Here is a 16,728-nt window from a genome sequence, read left to right as displayed (position 1 = left end):
ACTTATAATGGATGGAGCGATGCTCGGGCCAGCGCTGAGTGTTGGAGAAGAAGCATCACAGTATCACACAACAGAAGGTGATTTTGGACATTGAATTATCTCTGGTGGGTGCCAAAGCGAATCCAGGGTCCGGCAAAGCATAATCCTGACCACCAAAGTGTAAGTTAATGAGTAAAATAGTAAAATATAGTCTTGGCCAACGGATGGCGGTAGGTTGAAGACCTACTGGAAACCAACCAAGCGCTTGTTATTGTCAGACCCATGGATAAGAACGGTCTTTGGCCGGCTAGCACCGAAGATGGTCGCACTGGTCCAATTGGTTCAATGAATAGGAAGTTAGAACTGTCCGTTCTTATACAATGAATTGACCAGTCCTTCTGAAACTTTCGCTGTAAATGCAAAACTAGCCATACAATTATTCCCGGTTATTTGCCTCTATTCTCTTGAGACGCTGACAAACAAAGCCCACAATACTTATGGTGGCAAATCACTGCCAAAAATAGCAAGCAACAATGCCTTTACGCGTGCACACAACTAGCACATCCGTGCACAATATTTTTTTATTGAGAGCACTTTTACTGCATTAGCAAAAAGTATTTCCCTTCTTGCGAGCGCAATAATATAGCCATTAAGGGGAAAATCATTCCTTGAGTGAGCAAGTAATGTAAGCAGCAGGAAACCGACGCGCCCCCCCCCCCCCCCCACCGTGCACAAATGCCGTCTTTGCCTTAATGATCGCAAAGTGTTTTCGTGGTAGCTTTGATTTTTTTTTTTTGCCGCGCAATTTTTTTTTTATTTTTGACACTACGTCCACAGCTCAAGCCTCTATGGAAAGCACTGTAATGGAAATGGACACAGCAGTCGCCTGGTAATATATCTATTTTTCATATATATATATACACACATGTGTGTGTGTGTGTGTGTGTGTTAAAGGGGTTTCATTTACTTAAGCCTAATATAGATTTTGATTTATCAAATGGTCATATATATAACACTAAATAAATACATGGATTTCTGTAAAATAGGGTAGAACAGACTGTTTGCGGATCATGCATCACCCCCCATTCTCACAAGCTCATGTTTAATTTGCTCTCAAGAAAAGGCCTGGTTCCCCTCCGTAACAAAAAGATGTATGCCCGGTATGAGATAAACCAATCACAACCGTTTATCTAACATGAGGTGGGGTAATACGACGACGGTTCAGAGGAGTGCAGTAGAGGCGTTTTCATTGGCTGATGGAGAACGGTCTGTTGGTTAGGCTATCCAGACGCTGGATGGTACATTTTCACTAAAATAAGAATAAACTACTGCAGTTAAAGCTTTTGTTGAGAAGAAAGGTTATTTTGCCGCCAAGTGCTGCATCAGATGTTTCATCGCTATGATTGGTTGTAGGCCTATCCAATCCTTTCCAGAGGCATTTTGTTCTGCACCTGTTGGTGCCGCCTTCTGGAAATCGAAAAACGAACAGAGAGGATCCAGACTAATTGCAGTTTACAATTTATCTGACGATGCAAGGCTAATTGTTAACCAGGAAAAATTCCTGAACAAGTTTTACAAAACTGAATTGACATTCAGACGTTATGGTCAAAGATTGTGGAGGCTTAGCTTAATTAAGAGCTTGATTAAGCTCTGGGTGAACAAAGTAATTGAGCCTTGCAAAGCATGTGGTGTTCTTGAACCATGATCTGCCACTGTTTTCTCTGATGCATTCCTGCCAGGAAACTGCAGTGAGAGAATGTAGGCTGCAGCGCAATTTGTTTTACTGTGGGTAATGCCTCTACAAATGTATTGTTGACAAATTCATCAAACATTTAAAAAGCATTTGCATATCAAATAAATAAAAAGGAGGAGAGAAGAATTTCAATCAAAAAGCTGAAACGTCCTTCCTGTGGAAAGTCCTTGATAATCAGCCTGTGCATTTTGTGAGTAAAAGGGACACCATGAAAAACTCTATTCTATTCCCAGTCATTGTTAACCTTCATCATCCATTCACTGTGATTCCACACAACAAACCTCATCTGGTATTCAGAATTCAACAGAGTGCTTGGTCAAATCTAATTAATGCCGACTTAGTATCTGAGGCAAACAAGCAAAGATTAACAATTCATTTGTTGACAGAAAATATGCACATGCACGTGGGCTAAACACAGCGGTGCTACTGCGGCGTTTAGTCGAGATAGGGCTTCTTTTGTCATTTTATGGCAGAAGTCTCGTCCATTACCCGCGTGGGGTCAGTGAGGCCTGCACAGCTCCCTGTCACAGGTCATAATTAAGGACGCTAAAGGGAGAGTATTTTGTTGAGCAAAAAGCCCCCGTGCTCCGTTTCACTACAAATGCCTGACATTTTATGAGCCAAAAAAGAAAGGCTTTTCCGTTTTTGTTCGGGACTTAGTTGTCCCGAACAAAAACGAAAAAAAAAAAAAGGCCTTTCTTTTGTGGCTTTCTTTTAATACGAGTTTAATTTGTACCATGTAAATTTGTGTTAGTAATTGCTGCCTTCATTGTTCCTGACACACAATACCCGTCTAATTACGTCCATGTGAGACGCTGCTTAGTAATCTGATCATATCCCGGATCACTTCGACTAGTGACAGACTGTGTCTTGCATTGTTTACTCAGTGTTATGAAGATGGTACCTGAAGCTTTTCTGACGATTCTCGGATCCAATTACGAGACATTCTTCTGTCATATTAAAGCCAGCAAAAACACTGCATGTTCTTGTCTGGTTGGTGTTCCAAGTAAGGCTTTGAGCCGATGTTTTTGGTGCGTTGGATAATACCTCAGATATGTGATCCTTTGGGAGTTTTTTTTTTAATCTAGGTTGAAATCCTCAATGCTCATTTACCAACTACAACAATAATGAGCAACAACAGCAATCTCCTCGTTTGGTAGCCAATCCAAAGGGATACCTCATGCTATGTGGTTACCATGACTCCCACACAGTTTCAGAGACCAATGTGGCGCAAGAGAAAAAATAAGCCGTAAGTCTTGCAAGGTCTCATTAACCAACATAGGTTTAACATTTGTGAACTCTTAGACAAAGCATCTCACTAAAGGTCACCATAGCGTCGGTTTGAATTAGCATCAGAAATAGGCATCAGAATACTGATACGGGAGATAATTGCAAAAAAAAAATGGCCTTATCTGCATGGCAAAAATACGTAGTTTCATGCCGTTAAATAAAAGTCGGCTTGGCTGTAGTGAACAGATGCATCTTATACAGCCGATGACCTTGAAGCCTTGATATGCTTCGACCACTTCTAAGCACTATAAAATAAATGTAAAAAAAAAGTTGTGTTTTGTTAGGCCTTTGAAAATATGGGATTCTAGATGGGGAGGGGGTTGGCGCACAATAGCGTGCACAGGTTGAATACTGATCAAATCGATCAGCCCGGATCTCTTAATAGCAGGGAGCCGTGATCCGAGGGCTAGTCAAGATGGTCCTGATGCGATCAGAGGATTAGCCGACATCAAATGTAGTTACAAAAGGACGGGCGGTATTCCGGTGTTGTTCCACATTAGTATTCCTCCGTCATACACCACACCATAGGCAGCGTATTGATTGCTGGATGCCAAGTGTTAAGGGGCCCCTCAAACAGGACAAATAAGTCCAGATGAGTGTGAAAGATCCCCTTAGGGGCTCAAAACAGAACTTGTGCGATTCTGGTTTTAACCTCGGTAAGAGAATGTAGGACTGCCCTTAAGCAGGTCTTTACGTAACTCTGACTGCTGTGAGGAATCATGTATTGGCAACACAACATCCACAAGTCATCCCTGTGCTTCAAAAAACGCAATAAAACGTAACAAATCACACCGTGTCGCCCAGCACCAGGACTCTGGATGGAGCGTCGCTATGTGGGTTGAATTCGCAGTCTGTTCACTCCCCCAGGTGCTGTGGCGGGCTGACGGATATTTCTATCTGCCATTTTTTACCTTGGAAAACATTGGTCTTCAACACAGAGTGGTAGAACACAGCTTCGAAACGCCCACCATTATGATTGAAGCACATAATTGGCTGATGGCAACACTAGAAGACAGCAGACGCCTGTCGCTCAAACGGCATAGCATCCATCGGCAATGACATGTGGGCCCTGTAATATTTCTATCAAGTGTGACACACACACACACACACACACACACACACACACACACACACACACACACACACACACACACACACACACACACACACACACACACACACACACACACACACACACACACACACACACACACACACCCCTAACAATTTACTGGTCTTGGCAGGTGTTAATTTCAGGACCATCTTCAGTTAGGACTGGCACCAACAGAATAGCAATAGAGAGAATGTTCCATTGAGGAGGTGAACTGAGAAACATCTAAAGCTACATCAAGAGGCATTGAATATGATGCATTGATGTATACATAAGTTGTTTATCATTGATGTCAATAATAAACCACTACTCACATCAATACATAAAATGTTACATCTCTTGATTAAGCCTAAAGGGTGTCTTGTCATCTTTTGGTATAACAGCATGGGTTGACGCTAATGTCCACATTCATATTATCGACAGCATGTCTAAAATACATCATTATCATCAGTCAGCTCTATTGCGGATTGGGCGAGGAGCTACCGATTTATTGATGTCACCATCAATAAGAAGATAAGGGTAGAGGGATGAAATAAACGATCGGGAAATAACAAGTGAGTATTGAGCTCAGAGAGCGAGTAAGTGAGAAGAATGTCATCACTGTGTTATCCCCAAGCAGTAATTGGTCCCAGCAGCAATTTAAATTCTTAATACATTTTTAGTTGTTACGCAAGTGGTTTTAGAATTTTCTTGTACAATAAAGCCTGATGATATAGTCTAGGCTACATAGTTGCATTTCAACAGGGGCTTATTTCTTCAAGGCACTTTACCTAAGTGTCCCTCTCAATTAGGGCTCTCTAATTAATAAATTTTGAGGCACGAAGGACGCCAGCTGCTATCCAGATAGTGATAGCTTTGGGTGTGGATATGGTAGGACTCCTTATACGCCTTATGTCTCTTGGGCTTTTGTCTCAGCGTTTGTTGGGAAACTGCTACAATTAAATATACATCAGGCCATTTTCCGTACAATAGTCATTAAGAAAATGTGTTTAGAATCCAGTTTATATTAACATGTAAACAAAAATAAAAATAATCAAGACTCATCGACAGAAGAGCAGGCTTAGCTTATAAATATGTGCACGCTAAGCTTATAATGGGTCCTTCTTCCCAATATCGGCTTGTGACATAATGGAACAGTTATTTGAATAGGATGTACGAGTCTGGTGTGGAATCTATTTTACCCAGACTAAATATTGACGGTCATGGTACATAGGGTGAACCTCAAGAGAACATGCAGAGCGTGGATATTTAGTGTTTTATACCAGAACCTGCTTGCTTCTAGGAGCCAGTGATCACAAAGGGAATACTTTTGGTGTAGTGAGATAGAATATTAACGTAACCAAAAAAAGGACAACACATTTCAACCGTAAAACAATGAATTCATCAGGCACAATCAGATGAAGCAACCAAACACTTCATCATAAGCAGCACTTGTTTTGACGCAGATAGATGGGTTCATACTATAAAAAAGAAAAAAAAGAAACCCATTTTATAACGTTTGCCATTGAACATTTTAGGAAGGGAGCAAGCACTGCCATCTTGTGACCTTCATGACATGGACGAATTTCACACAACCTTGTAATTCAGGCAAATTCCCCTCCACTGTGTCTAACTTTCCGGTAATGCATAGGCTACATATGTACTACATACATTGCTATAATTTAATCTTACAATGGTTGTCTAAAGTGTCAGTTAGATGTTGCAAGAGTAGCAAGGTAGTAAGCAGAAGAGCATTAAAGTGGAAATGACAGTAGTGGATAACGTCAGTGTATGATAAAGTACAATCGTTGTGATTTAGACGGATAGTGTAATAAAATAAACGCAGACGCCATTTATAATTGAAATGTAATTAAAGCGTCTGTAATTATTTGAACGTTAAACATGCTAACGTTTGCTTAAATTAGTCCACTTCTATGCAACTGTCGAGTTATTGTAACGACATTGACTAGGGTCGCATATCCATGTTAAGCATCATCCAGCTCACACACAGCATTATTGATCAAGACTGATTTACCGCTATATTATCATACCTGGGACTTGATCTGGACTTTCACGCTGTTGACAGAACCACTATGGGCGCAGCCATTTTGGATTACTCAATAGAGCCTACGACGAGAAGCGATTGCTGAATGCTGCCCCCTGCCGGTGTGTATACACCACACCAGCAAGTGAAACAGGACTGGTTGAACCGCATGACGTTTTCTTCACATTCAATTCATTCATTTTTTTACAGCCAACATTCCTTCTGTAACTTTGTCTGGATATGTTATGCTACATTTAAAAGTTTTTTGAGAGTTTTGCTAATGGGGTTTAATTTACTTTAGCGTAATACATCTTTTTGTTGATCAAATGGTCATGAATAAGAGTAAATTCATACACTTCTGTCAAATAAGGTAAAACAGTCTCATTGTCTATACTGTTACACCTCATATTCCTTCTGTAACTTGGTTTTGATATGTTATGCTACATTTTAAATTATTAAGAAGGATAAACCCATTTATTCTCCTTCACACGTACACAAACTCATACACACAAACACATAGAAAGGGCTGACTATAACATTACCTATACCAATTTATTATTACGAGAGGCTCCCTTATGATATAATTAGGTTTACCTTGGATGAAACATCTTTGATGCACTATTCTCCCTCTATTTAATAGAGGAGCAAGGTTGCTGGCATAAGCAAATAATTTACATAATATCAACGTAGAATTTAAATTTTCCTATCATCTAATAAATAAACACAAAGCATACCTGACAATGGTTTGAGTACAACTCCATTGTTTATTTCAATATCGGACATCTTTTTTTAAATTAAAATGGTTAAAAAGGAATGTCAGATATTGTACGATTATTGAGCATTATGAATTCTGGAACAGATGCAACACAAAACAAAGTGACCCAATTCATTAACATTCTCCCCTTTCAAGTGCTTCAATATTTTCAGTGAGATTGTATTTTTGTTAAGGGGTCCCAAGGGGGCCCAAACTCCCGAGTGAAATCCATTCAGGTCGGTTTCAAGGACCAACGTTGATTTAACAAAAAAAAATTCAACATGTATAAGGCATTTAATTTCTAAATTAAATTAAAATTGATTATTATCCACTAGCCATTTTGGAAATGGTGAGTGAAGGAGACACATATCAATATTTAAAAAATAAATAATAGTATTGTAATCACAATTCTCTAATCTTTTAAAGGCATATGAGGTCAAGTAGAAGAATAAAATAATTCAACCATATGATCAAGCCACAAAAGTAATTGCAGTGAATGGCCTTTTAATGAATACTAGATTGTTCTAAAAAGTCCAACCTAGAGGTAGTCTAAAATGGTACCTGAGGAAAAAAACAACAACTGTATACTTCACAATTCAGTTGATGCGGCTGCTGTTGTTGCTGCTGTGGTTTACTTTCTGCAGATGATTGGCGCTCACATTCAGGGCGTCCTCATGTGGTAAAAACTCTTTCAGCAAAAATGAAAGGAGCATCTGTCAGAAAAATACAGGCAAGAAAGCAGTTGAGATTTCTACATTATCCTCACGTGCGATGTTTGTTTCTTCACACAGAAGGGCACAACAAATCATAGTGATGAACAAGGCTCGGCTAGGATAAAGGCAGTAACATCACTCAAATTAGTCAGCTTCAGATACTCACATACACCAACTTCTTGTTCTCCTCGCTGTCCTGGAAAAGTCTAAAAACATTCTCCACATCAGTCTTCTTCAAAATGAGGTAGCTTGAAACTGGGTCAAGAACAAAACACAGGAAACACTTGTTGGGTCATATATCATGAAACTCGTGCCAAAAAGCCACAGTAGTTGTTGTGTCTTCACACAAAGAGAAGGGGGGCATACATTTAGCATTGATGAGTTGATGTGCTCTCTCTTTGGTTTCCTGTTTTTCCTCGGCTGTACGTGGAGTTGTTGGGTGTGTGGCCGCACCTGCTGGCCACTGCTTGTTACGCAAGTTGTCTATGTAAGACGCCATTTGCAATTCTGTTGGGTTCATCTTGGTCAAAAAGGTGTTCACTTTTCTACAAGGGAGACAAAGCATGAATTGAAAGCGATACTTCACTCTAAACACACACTCTACAAGTTAGAATGTGAAAGTATATAGTGAAACTGAGATGTATGAGTCTGCATTTGAATAGGTCTTTGCATGGCCTATTCAAAGTATATCTTCTGCATTTAAAATACTTTGGGGAAATAGTGTGAAAGACCCTCACTTCTTAAGGATCGGCATGACAGGCATCAAAATGGCATCAAATATGTTTAAGAGTATCGAGTTGCCTGCAAGATAAAGTAAAAAATAAAATTGGCATTCGTAAGAAGAAAATAATTCAGAAAATGACTTTTCAAGCTCATTATATAATGGAAAATTGCACACACATCAATCAAGATTTGACCTTTATAAATAAAACACAATCCGAACAAACCTGTGATTTCCTTCAACAGATCAAAAATGGCTTTGGTGGCTTCCAGGTTCTCCCTGCAGACCGGGGCCCTCTGACCCTGGGGATTGTCCTCCCTGGTCAGAGCACTCTCCTCCTTCCCTTTGGGCCGGAGGAGTCCGCCAGGCAGTCTTAAGGGCAGCCCCACCTTCTTAGTAGACTTAGCATGCGCATGTCTCCACATTAGGAGGACTTCACTATCCTCTGGCAGGGCGACATTGTGTCGCGACCGTTGAGATAGTTCGACCATCTGGACTTCATCGTCGGCCTCTCTCGGGGACAACAGAGATTCTAGCGACCTGGTCAGAGATACTCCCTTTATCATGTGTTTCAGCTGGGAAGTCAGAGGGATAGAGCCGCCGTCCCCTCTGTCTGCATTGTTCGGGTCAGTGTCGTTATGCGGAACAGAGTCTGAACCGCTGTTCTCTGAATTTTCCTCAAATGCCGTCCCAGGAGGAGGGTGTTCAGAGTCGCCAACAGCCCGGACGATGTCATAGGTCATGCCCTTGATCTTCTTTCCGGATCCTTCACTGGAATATTCGGCATTCAACGTTGGGGTTTCTGGTTCCGGGGAGCACCACACCTTTGCATCTACAATTAGGCGATTCTGCTGTAACGAAACAATAATTTGTTTGTGAGTTGATGATGTCGTTAAAACACTCACACACATTCATTGTCACAAATGATGGCGGTACTGTGGTATTGTTAAAGACATAAGAGACATTTCCAAGGTTCTTTTTGATTAAAGAGGTAAAATACTGCCTTTAATTTAATATAAGATAACTTTATATACTCATCCTTAAATTAAAGTTTTTTTTGTATTAAACTGCCAAATAAATGCTAGTGTCATCAGCATGTTAGAGTTAAAAAACGTGCATATGCTCTTACATTGAATGTACACGCATTCTAAATCAAGCTGATACTAAGCAAATAGTATGTCAATCATATCTTGTGGATTGACGTAGAATTGTTGACGCAAATCGAGACTGTTGACGATTATAATTCCATGCAAATTACTTTTTCAAACATGTATGAATAAATATGCAAATACACGTACGCCCTCTCACTTCAAAAACACACAATTCCTCCATGACATCAATCAATGTTTATAAATAATATGCAGCGATTACCATTGGAGCACGAATCTTCACATTCCCGGGAGCAATGGAACTGATTATGCAACGTCGCTAAACGCCTTGTGTGGCGTGACGTCAAGACCGCAGGGTTTGGATTGACCAAGCTGCTGTGTTACGAATGATAACGTGTACTTTTTCCATTCCTGGCACGAATTTCAAGGCCGACAGGTTTAGCTTGTTTTTTTTGCAAGTATCACTCTCTAAGCAAGCATCATTCTATGGGATTTTACAAGCGCTTGTGTGCCCCACTGTGTACGTTTGTGTTCCCCACGAGCTGTGTGGGGAGATTAGCACCATCATTCTTTCATTTTTAGCTCCATCTCAAATTGAGGCTAAAGTCAATCAGCCACATTAACATTGCATTTTGAGCCGTTCCTCTGGATTTAGGAATTCGAACATTCTAGGAGGAGACTCGTGACTCTGAATTTTTCCAAACAACAAGGGTGAGGTTACCTCCTCTTCCTCCAACTCCTCTTGTCCAGGAGTCAAAAGGTAGGCCAGACCACTCAGAAGACCCCACACCCCCCCACCATTTTCCTCCTCATTCAGCAGCTTGTCCAGGGGGCACAGGAACTGAAACACCGGCTGGGTGTGGCCTATCTGCTCATCAGAGACCAGTTCCTGGAAGCAAAAAAAACAAAACATTCGCAAATACCAAATACCACAGGGCACATTTCCATTTTGAATGCGGCATATATGCCTGGATTGCGTCTAACGGGTGAGTTGTACCTGTAGGAAGAGCTCCACGGAAACTCTGACTTCCTCTCGGAGCTCAGCGCTGGCCTCCTGCTGGGAGTTTGGTTCCAGATACGTAATGGAGGGGAGTCCGGTGGCGTCCTGACAAAAAGTCAATGAGAGAGAGAGACTATGATAGGTTGTGAGAGCAATGGTGCCACTATGGTTTCAGATTTGGAAGTGCCGGCAAATCGACACAACACAAGATGTGAATCCAATTTGACATTGTGGTATATGCCCAAATGACGTAAAAGTTATGAAACAAGGCTTGTTTTCTAGAGCCTTGTGGTTCTGCTGGAAATAATGAGCACAGAGACAGAAAGTCATGGTGTTTCCCTACACAAGCAACGCATGTTTATATAAAGACTATAGATTTTAATTGCACCAATCTGTTTATAATTGATTGCGGGCGTAAAACATACATGCCTGAATACATTAACTGAAACGGGACTTTCTTCATTGGAAAACATATATTCAGCATAATGCAGTATGTAGCAGTAATTAATGGAGCATCTGTGAACACATCTGCAAAACATAAATGTAAATGAGTCTTCAGAATTTAAATGATGTGTCCACGAACGTGATGCTAACCTGCCATCTGTTGCGGAAATATATGACCTGCAGGTAAGTCTTCCTTATGTCCCAGCTGAGGTTCTCTGGGCTGTCCCTCTCCTCCAGGTGGAGAGTGAAGAACAGCTCTTCTTCTTCCCCGTCCACCTAACACACACACACACACACACACACACACACACACACACACACACACACACACACTTAATGCTCTGAGCTTTCTACCACATTGCGAACCAGGCTGTGAACAATGTAAATGAAAAACATTTAGCATGTCTTTTTACTATAAAAAAATAATAATTCAGCCATCAATAAGGCTGGCCGTCAAATACTCACATTTTAAGATATTTTATGAGTGCTTAAGCTACCTTAAATGGAAAGAGTCTCTGTTTGTATATATGTATTTCTGTCCTTGGATTTCTTGACTTGTGCATCTGTTTTACTTCACCCTTGGTGGGTGTATTGCTGAGGACCCAGCGAAGCGCAGTATCAAGGGCGGAGTTGTTTGGATGAGCTATTCTGGAGTAAGCTGGAAGAAGCAATAAATTACCAAGGCCAAGCAATCGGCCCGTTACAAACCGACACCTTTTGAACAACTAGTATTTATAATGGTGTGAATCATACAATTATTGTATGATAGAACACTTTCTGACATAAGATTTAATTTGCTTGTTTCTATGAAAATGTCTTCGACAGTGTATCACAACTCCTTTGGACTGGTCCTCGGGACCTCTGGATGTGTGATAGGGAGTACCTCTATCACATGTTCTACCTATTATGGCACAATGCACTTATGCTCTCTTAAAATGTGCGGTGAGGAGTGACACATAAATAAAGATTATTCTATTCACCCCACACACAGACACACGAAACAGGTGTTTAACCATTAACACAACTTTAACAATGACTTTATTTTACAGAGCTGCAACTAGCAGTAAACCAGCAGTTGGGTCATTGTGCACCACACCAAAGAGATTTACCACTCACATTGGGGATGCTCACAGTCCAATGGCCAATGCGCCACATCTCGTACGACAGCTTGAATTCCATCATGTCCTCTTGGACGCTAGCCAGGTAGTGCTCAAGATCGCCCCGCACCTGGTGAAACAGAGCCAACAAAACCGGTCGGGGTTTCTATCTCCGTATCTTTCCATCAATACGTTTGTTGTGACCGTGTTTATAGTGTGCAGGGATCTCACCGGATCAGAGTCTTGACGGCTGCGAAGGGAAGCCACTCTGCTACAGCCGTTCCCCTCCAGAGTCGGCGTCCCCTGGTTGGTCATCGCTCTGAAAATGAGCTCCTGCTCAATCTTCTTCATCTTCTTCGTCGCCTTCTTCTTTTGTCTCTTGTATTTCACCTTGTCCACAAACTTGACCCATCCTTCTTTGAGCTTTTTGGCTGGGGGTATACAATGGTTTAAAAGACTATTAGTCATTTATTGGCAGGAGATAAACCTGAAAGTGAATACAATTAGGACGACGGTTGTGACGTTCTACTTTATGCTTATCCTTACGATTATTTATTGAGTAAACGATGACACTGTCATTTTGGTTGCAGTACAGCACACATGCTTTTGGTGAGTAAGCATAATTTATTTCCTATTGTAGGATAAGATATGAGCAAAGGTTATCCCAAATGCCTTGCTGCCAAGTGTTGTAAGTGAGGAAACAGAAACCAATACTACCAATATAAAACCATGTCTAGGCTTTTTTGAGCACAGTTGTCCAACACTTTAATATCGACTTGAAACCGCTCAAGGATACGGATGATGTGACTATGGTTTTCTTACTGCCTGAAATAACAAAATGTTCTGCTGCTAACAACTACTGTCAGTCTGAATGAATAGCAGACTACTTCTTTCATTGTTGTACACACACACACACACACACACACACACAATGTGTCCAAAAGCACACTGCAACCACCCTGCTGTTTTTGGTTCACAAAATCCATCCACAATTATTTAAACCGTCACACTAATGTCACATGAAAGTCAAAAGTGGAAGTCTAGGCACGTCCATCTGCTGTTCACAAGAAAGACGATACTGGAGGTGGTTTCAGTGAGAACACCACATCCGTTTTGATCCATTGAGGAAATGGGACCAAAGTGTGGTTCACGTTGAGGCAGGACAGAGATTTCCCCAAAGTATTTTAAATGCAGAAGATATACTTGCAGACTCATACATCTCAGTTTCATCTTTTCCTTATGGCTTGAGGAGTTTTCCGAGTTCTCACATGACCTACAAACGACCGCCAGAACAAGATGGGAAAATGCATCACAATGCGGCAATTCAATCCAAAACAAGCAAACAAGCGTGTTAAGACCAGACCAATGCTCACACTTCACTGCACTCTTCTTCCTCAGAGCCCTCGCTCTCCTCCTCCTCTTCCTCTCCCTGGGAGGCGGAGGAGGTTCTGTCACAGTCGGACCCCCGCAGCTCCTCCACAGAGCTTTTGGGAGAGGCTTTGTCGAGCTGACCGACCACCATCTGGTTCAGGTGGTCCGGGTTCGACAGCCACGTCACCAGCAGCTCCAAACCTGGGAGACAGAAAATATAGAAATTCCATCGTTGTATAGGGAATTTATTAAGGAACTACCATTAAATGCCAGACATTCCCTCCATATACATAGTGGGATCCAGAGCAACTGTGAAACTGTCAAATTTGACTTGACACTGTGTGTGCGTGTGTGTGTGTGTGTGTGTGTGCTGTCAAACAGGTTGCCGCATGCGGAAGAAAAACACATGTCCCGAGGGGCCATGCAAAGGCCTATTCAAAACACTAACTGAGCAATGAAAATAGCTAAATTGGTTTGGAATAGAAATAATGACACCATGTCATCAACAACAAAAGACATAATGCCAATCCTGCTTTTGGACTGAAACAGACCATGAGGGATTACGCCGCCCCCTTTCCCGCTACATGAAGAGATACAGGGTTATTATGGATGTATTCTCATATAGAAGAAGTAATTTGTGTGCATGTTCCACTTGCTCACCCTTTAAGGCCACAATCTCATTAAGGGCACAGCGATTCATATCCAGCCCACACAGAGACTCAGGGAACAGATTACGGACCAGGGCCTCGGAGAACACCCTCAGGACAGCCATTTCCTCTGCTCTGGAGCCGAACAGGGGATCCCTGGGACGAGACGCAGAGTTTGTAATTAACCGATTTTAATCGTACACTACAAAATACACTTTGATTTAAATCGATCGTTGACAAGGGAAACGCACAACGTTGAATTTCTGTAAATAATATAGTTCTGTGTCAGGTCTTTACACACAATAGTATACAATACTAGGGAGTAGAAACACAGTGGTGTGGTTTTCAACCAAAAATGTAGGATAAGCAAAGACCAGACAGGCTCAGGCAGGCCTAGCAAAGTTGCCTGGCCAATGGGCCAAAGCTCACATCGGCTTGTGCGAATGTTCTTCTGTGTAGAAGAGAGAATCTTTGAGTTTGATTTTCTAATGGTTGCAGCACTGTTTTGATGACACAGGTGAAATTCCTCTAGTAAGTCTTCCCATAAAACACCTCAGGTCAAAAGACACACTGCAAGGAAACAAAGAATGTCAATGATTCACCGGTGAAATAAAATCTGCCATAACAGACCACAAAGCAAACCACTCTAGATGATGTAATGCCTTGTGCGTGCGTACGACTATTTAGAACTTGGTAGGGGATTCCATAGAAGCAGCAACAGGAATAAGAACTTCACCTTTCCGCCTGCTTCGCGTTATGGAAGTGCTGGGTCAGGATCCGGACGGAGCCCACCACAGCCTCGCACAGGTCAAAGTCCCGGGCCCTGCTGATGACCCGGTCCACCACCAGGTCAAACTCCCTGCCCAGAGCCTGATGAAGGGGCTGGCACTCAGGGGGCTCTGGGACGCAGTACCATGGGAGGATTAACTGTCTGTAAGCACACTCAAACACTGGGGGGGGGGGGGGGGGGGGGGACACACAGGGCATTGAAGAGACATGACCACACAAACATGCATAATGCAACCAAAAAAAACACACACGTATGCAAACACACAAACATGCATGCGTACGCAAACACACACGCACACGCACACACGATTATTTAAGTACAGTCATGTGTATATTGATTTATTTTTAATATGCACTTATTCTGTGTGCAACTTTAAAGCCAATAGTAAACTAGCCTCCTTTGCTTCTGAACTCAACGCATTTGGGTAGCAGTGGACAACTGTTGTGGTTTGCTTTCACAGCATTTAAAAGTGTTCTATAATGACTTCCACACAGCTTTCACTTCCACCTTGTAACATGAGCTCTCCAGAGCATAATGCTTTTGGCAAAGTTATGTGTGAACACTGTCATCTGTACACACACCGTTTGGTTGATAACACAATGGAAACTGTCTGACTATATGAGCTCTATAGGACATTCGAATGCTTTCCTTCAAACTCATGTTACAGAACTCTGAAGGAAAAAGATGTCAAAGTACATTTACATTATAGTGTTAAATTCCAGCGACAAAATGCAAGTCCTACCATGCCTCAGCGACCTTTTGACGTTGGGATAATGCAGCTGAAACGAAAGATCCTCCTGTTGATGAACTTGTGGGCTATTCCCTCCATGATAGATATCGAAACCAAAACATGTTGCACCTGCTACGTTTCCCTAAAAAAAACAAGAAGGGAAACATGTTAAGTTCAAAAAACCATTAGGCCTGCATGTGAAAATTATAATGGTATCCGTTGTTGACATAAAGGAAATTCACCGAGGGCTTTGGCTGCATTCCAATCTTTGAAAGATTTTTGAGTTTGAGTTGTCAGAACGTCCGAAGTCACTTTACCCACAATAAACGATTGATAAATCAAGGGTAGCCCTAGTGCATTTGGTTAATGAACTTGGTGCATCTTGCGGCACACTGCCGCAATGTTCAACTCAATGCTTGGGTACCTCATCGAGCTAAAAAGGCTCCTTTGTATTTTATAATGATACGACATTTCCTCATTGTTGACAATGCATATTCTTGCAGATCACCGCAAGAGTTAATCTTTGTGTGCGAAAATGTACATTACCCGATGATCGTCTTCCTGGGCTGCTTCGTCTGTTTGTGTGCCGCTCTCCTGGCCCATGTTTCTCAATATCGGCGGGGTAGAGACGTAACAACACAGCACACACAACACGAACTGAGTCGCTATTTGACCGTACTCTGAAAAGTACCACAGTGAGCCCATAATCATGGCGATCCATAACCGCCATGGGTACATCTTTCTTATTTTTCACCCACGAAGAAGTTCCCGTGGTATTGCTTTTACTTAGTTTCGACGTATAGGTTTAGTCCTATCACTTGCTCCTCTGGTTATGCACATCTTCAGTGCTGATACAATCCCGTTTTTCTTGAGGCGTGAGCTGCAGGCTACTCGGAGCAGAAGTGATGAACCAGCAGCCCCTACGTATTGGAAGCAGATGCGTGGTTTGGAGTCAGGGGGGGTAATGTAATGCCATCTACAGGTTAAAAAGAGTCCAACTTGTTCGAGATAGGGGTCTGGGCGTGGACTAGTGTACTAACACAAAAACAACAGGAGGATTTCTTTGCCTTCGATTGGAGAATACTACGTTTTTCTCTTTCTTTTTTCTTGTTGGAGTTGCGATGCATTGTTGCAGATGTAAAAGGGGTTTATTGAAGTGTGGGCGATGCTATTTGAAGGTGATTCACGTGGTTTCG

At 41.8% G+C, this 16,728-nt stretch overlaps 2 protein-coding genes across 3 annotated transcripts in view; both read right to left on the bottom strand.

The window, feature by feature from the left end:
• The window catches only part of mrpl11 (mitochondrial ribosomal protein L11), a 28,682-nt gene extending 22,399 nt beyond the window's left edge, over positions 1-6,283 (bottom strand). The window contains exon 1 of the mRNA XM_030368190.1: positions 6,164-6,283. The gene's annotated coding sequence lies outside the window, so the exon portion shown is untranslated. The remainder of the gene's footprint in view (positions 1-6,163) is intronic.
• A 612-nt stretch (positions 6,284-6,895) lies between these two features.
• si:rp71-46j2.7 (uncharacterized) lies at positions 6,896-16,527 on the bottom strand. Of its 2 annotated transcripts, none has more exons than XM_030368188.1 (16): positions 16,079-16,527; positions 15,545-15,674; positions 14,749-14,962; positions 14,026-14,168; positions 13,368-13,566; positions 13,212-13,267; positions 12,226-12,425; positions 12,014-12,124; positions 11,048-11,173; positions 10,451-10,558; positions 10,175-10,342; positions 8,571-9,192; positions 8,361-8,424; positions 7,990-8,168; positions 7,790-7,878; positions 6,896-7,623 (listed from the first exon to the last, which is right to left on the bottom strand). In XM_030368188.1, exons 1-16 carry the CDS (start codon positions 16,268-16,270, stop codon positions 7,507-7,509), a joined length of 2,718 nt encoding a protein of 905 aa, XP_030224048.1. In that variant the 5' UTR covers positions 16,271-16,527; the 3' UTR covers positions 6,896-7,506. The 2 variants fall into 2 exon arrangements, with proteins under 2 accessions (XP_030224048.1, XP_030224047.1); XM_030368187.1 differs by having other exon boundaries at positions 8,571-9,195; positions 16,079-16,523.
• Between the last annotated feature and the right edge of the window lie 201 nt (positions 16,528-16,728).

Source organism: Gadus morhua, chromosome 10 (genome assembly GCF_902167405.1).
Source record: "Gadus morhua chromosome 10, gadMor3.0, whole genome shotgun sequence".
Taxonomy (NCBI): Eukaryota; Metazoa; Chordata; class Actinopteri; order Gadiformes; family Gadidae; genus Gadus; species Gadus morhua.
The sequence above is the reverse complement of the archived record's forward strand: the minus strand, read 5'-3'. Positions and strand labels throughout refer to the sequence as shown.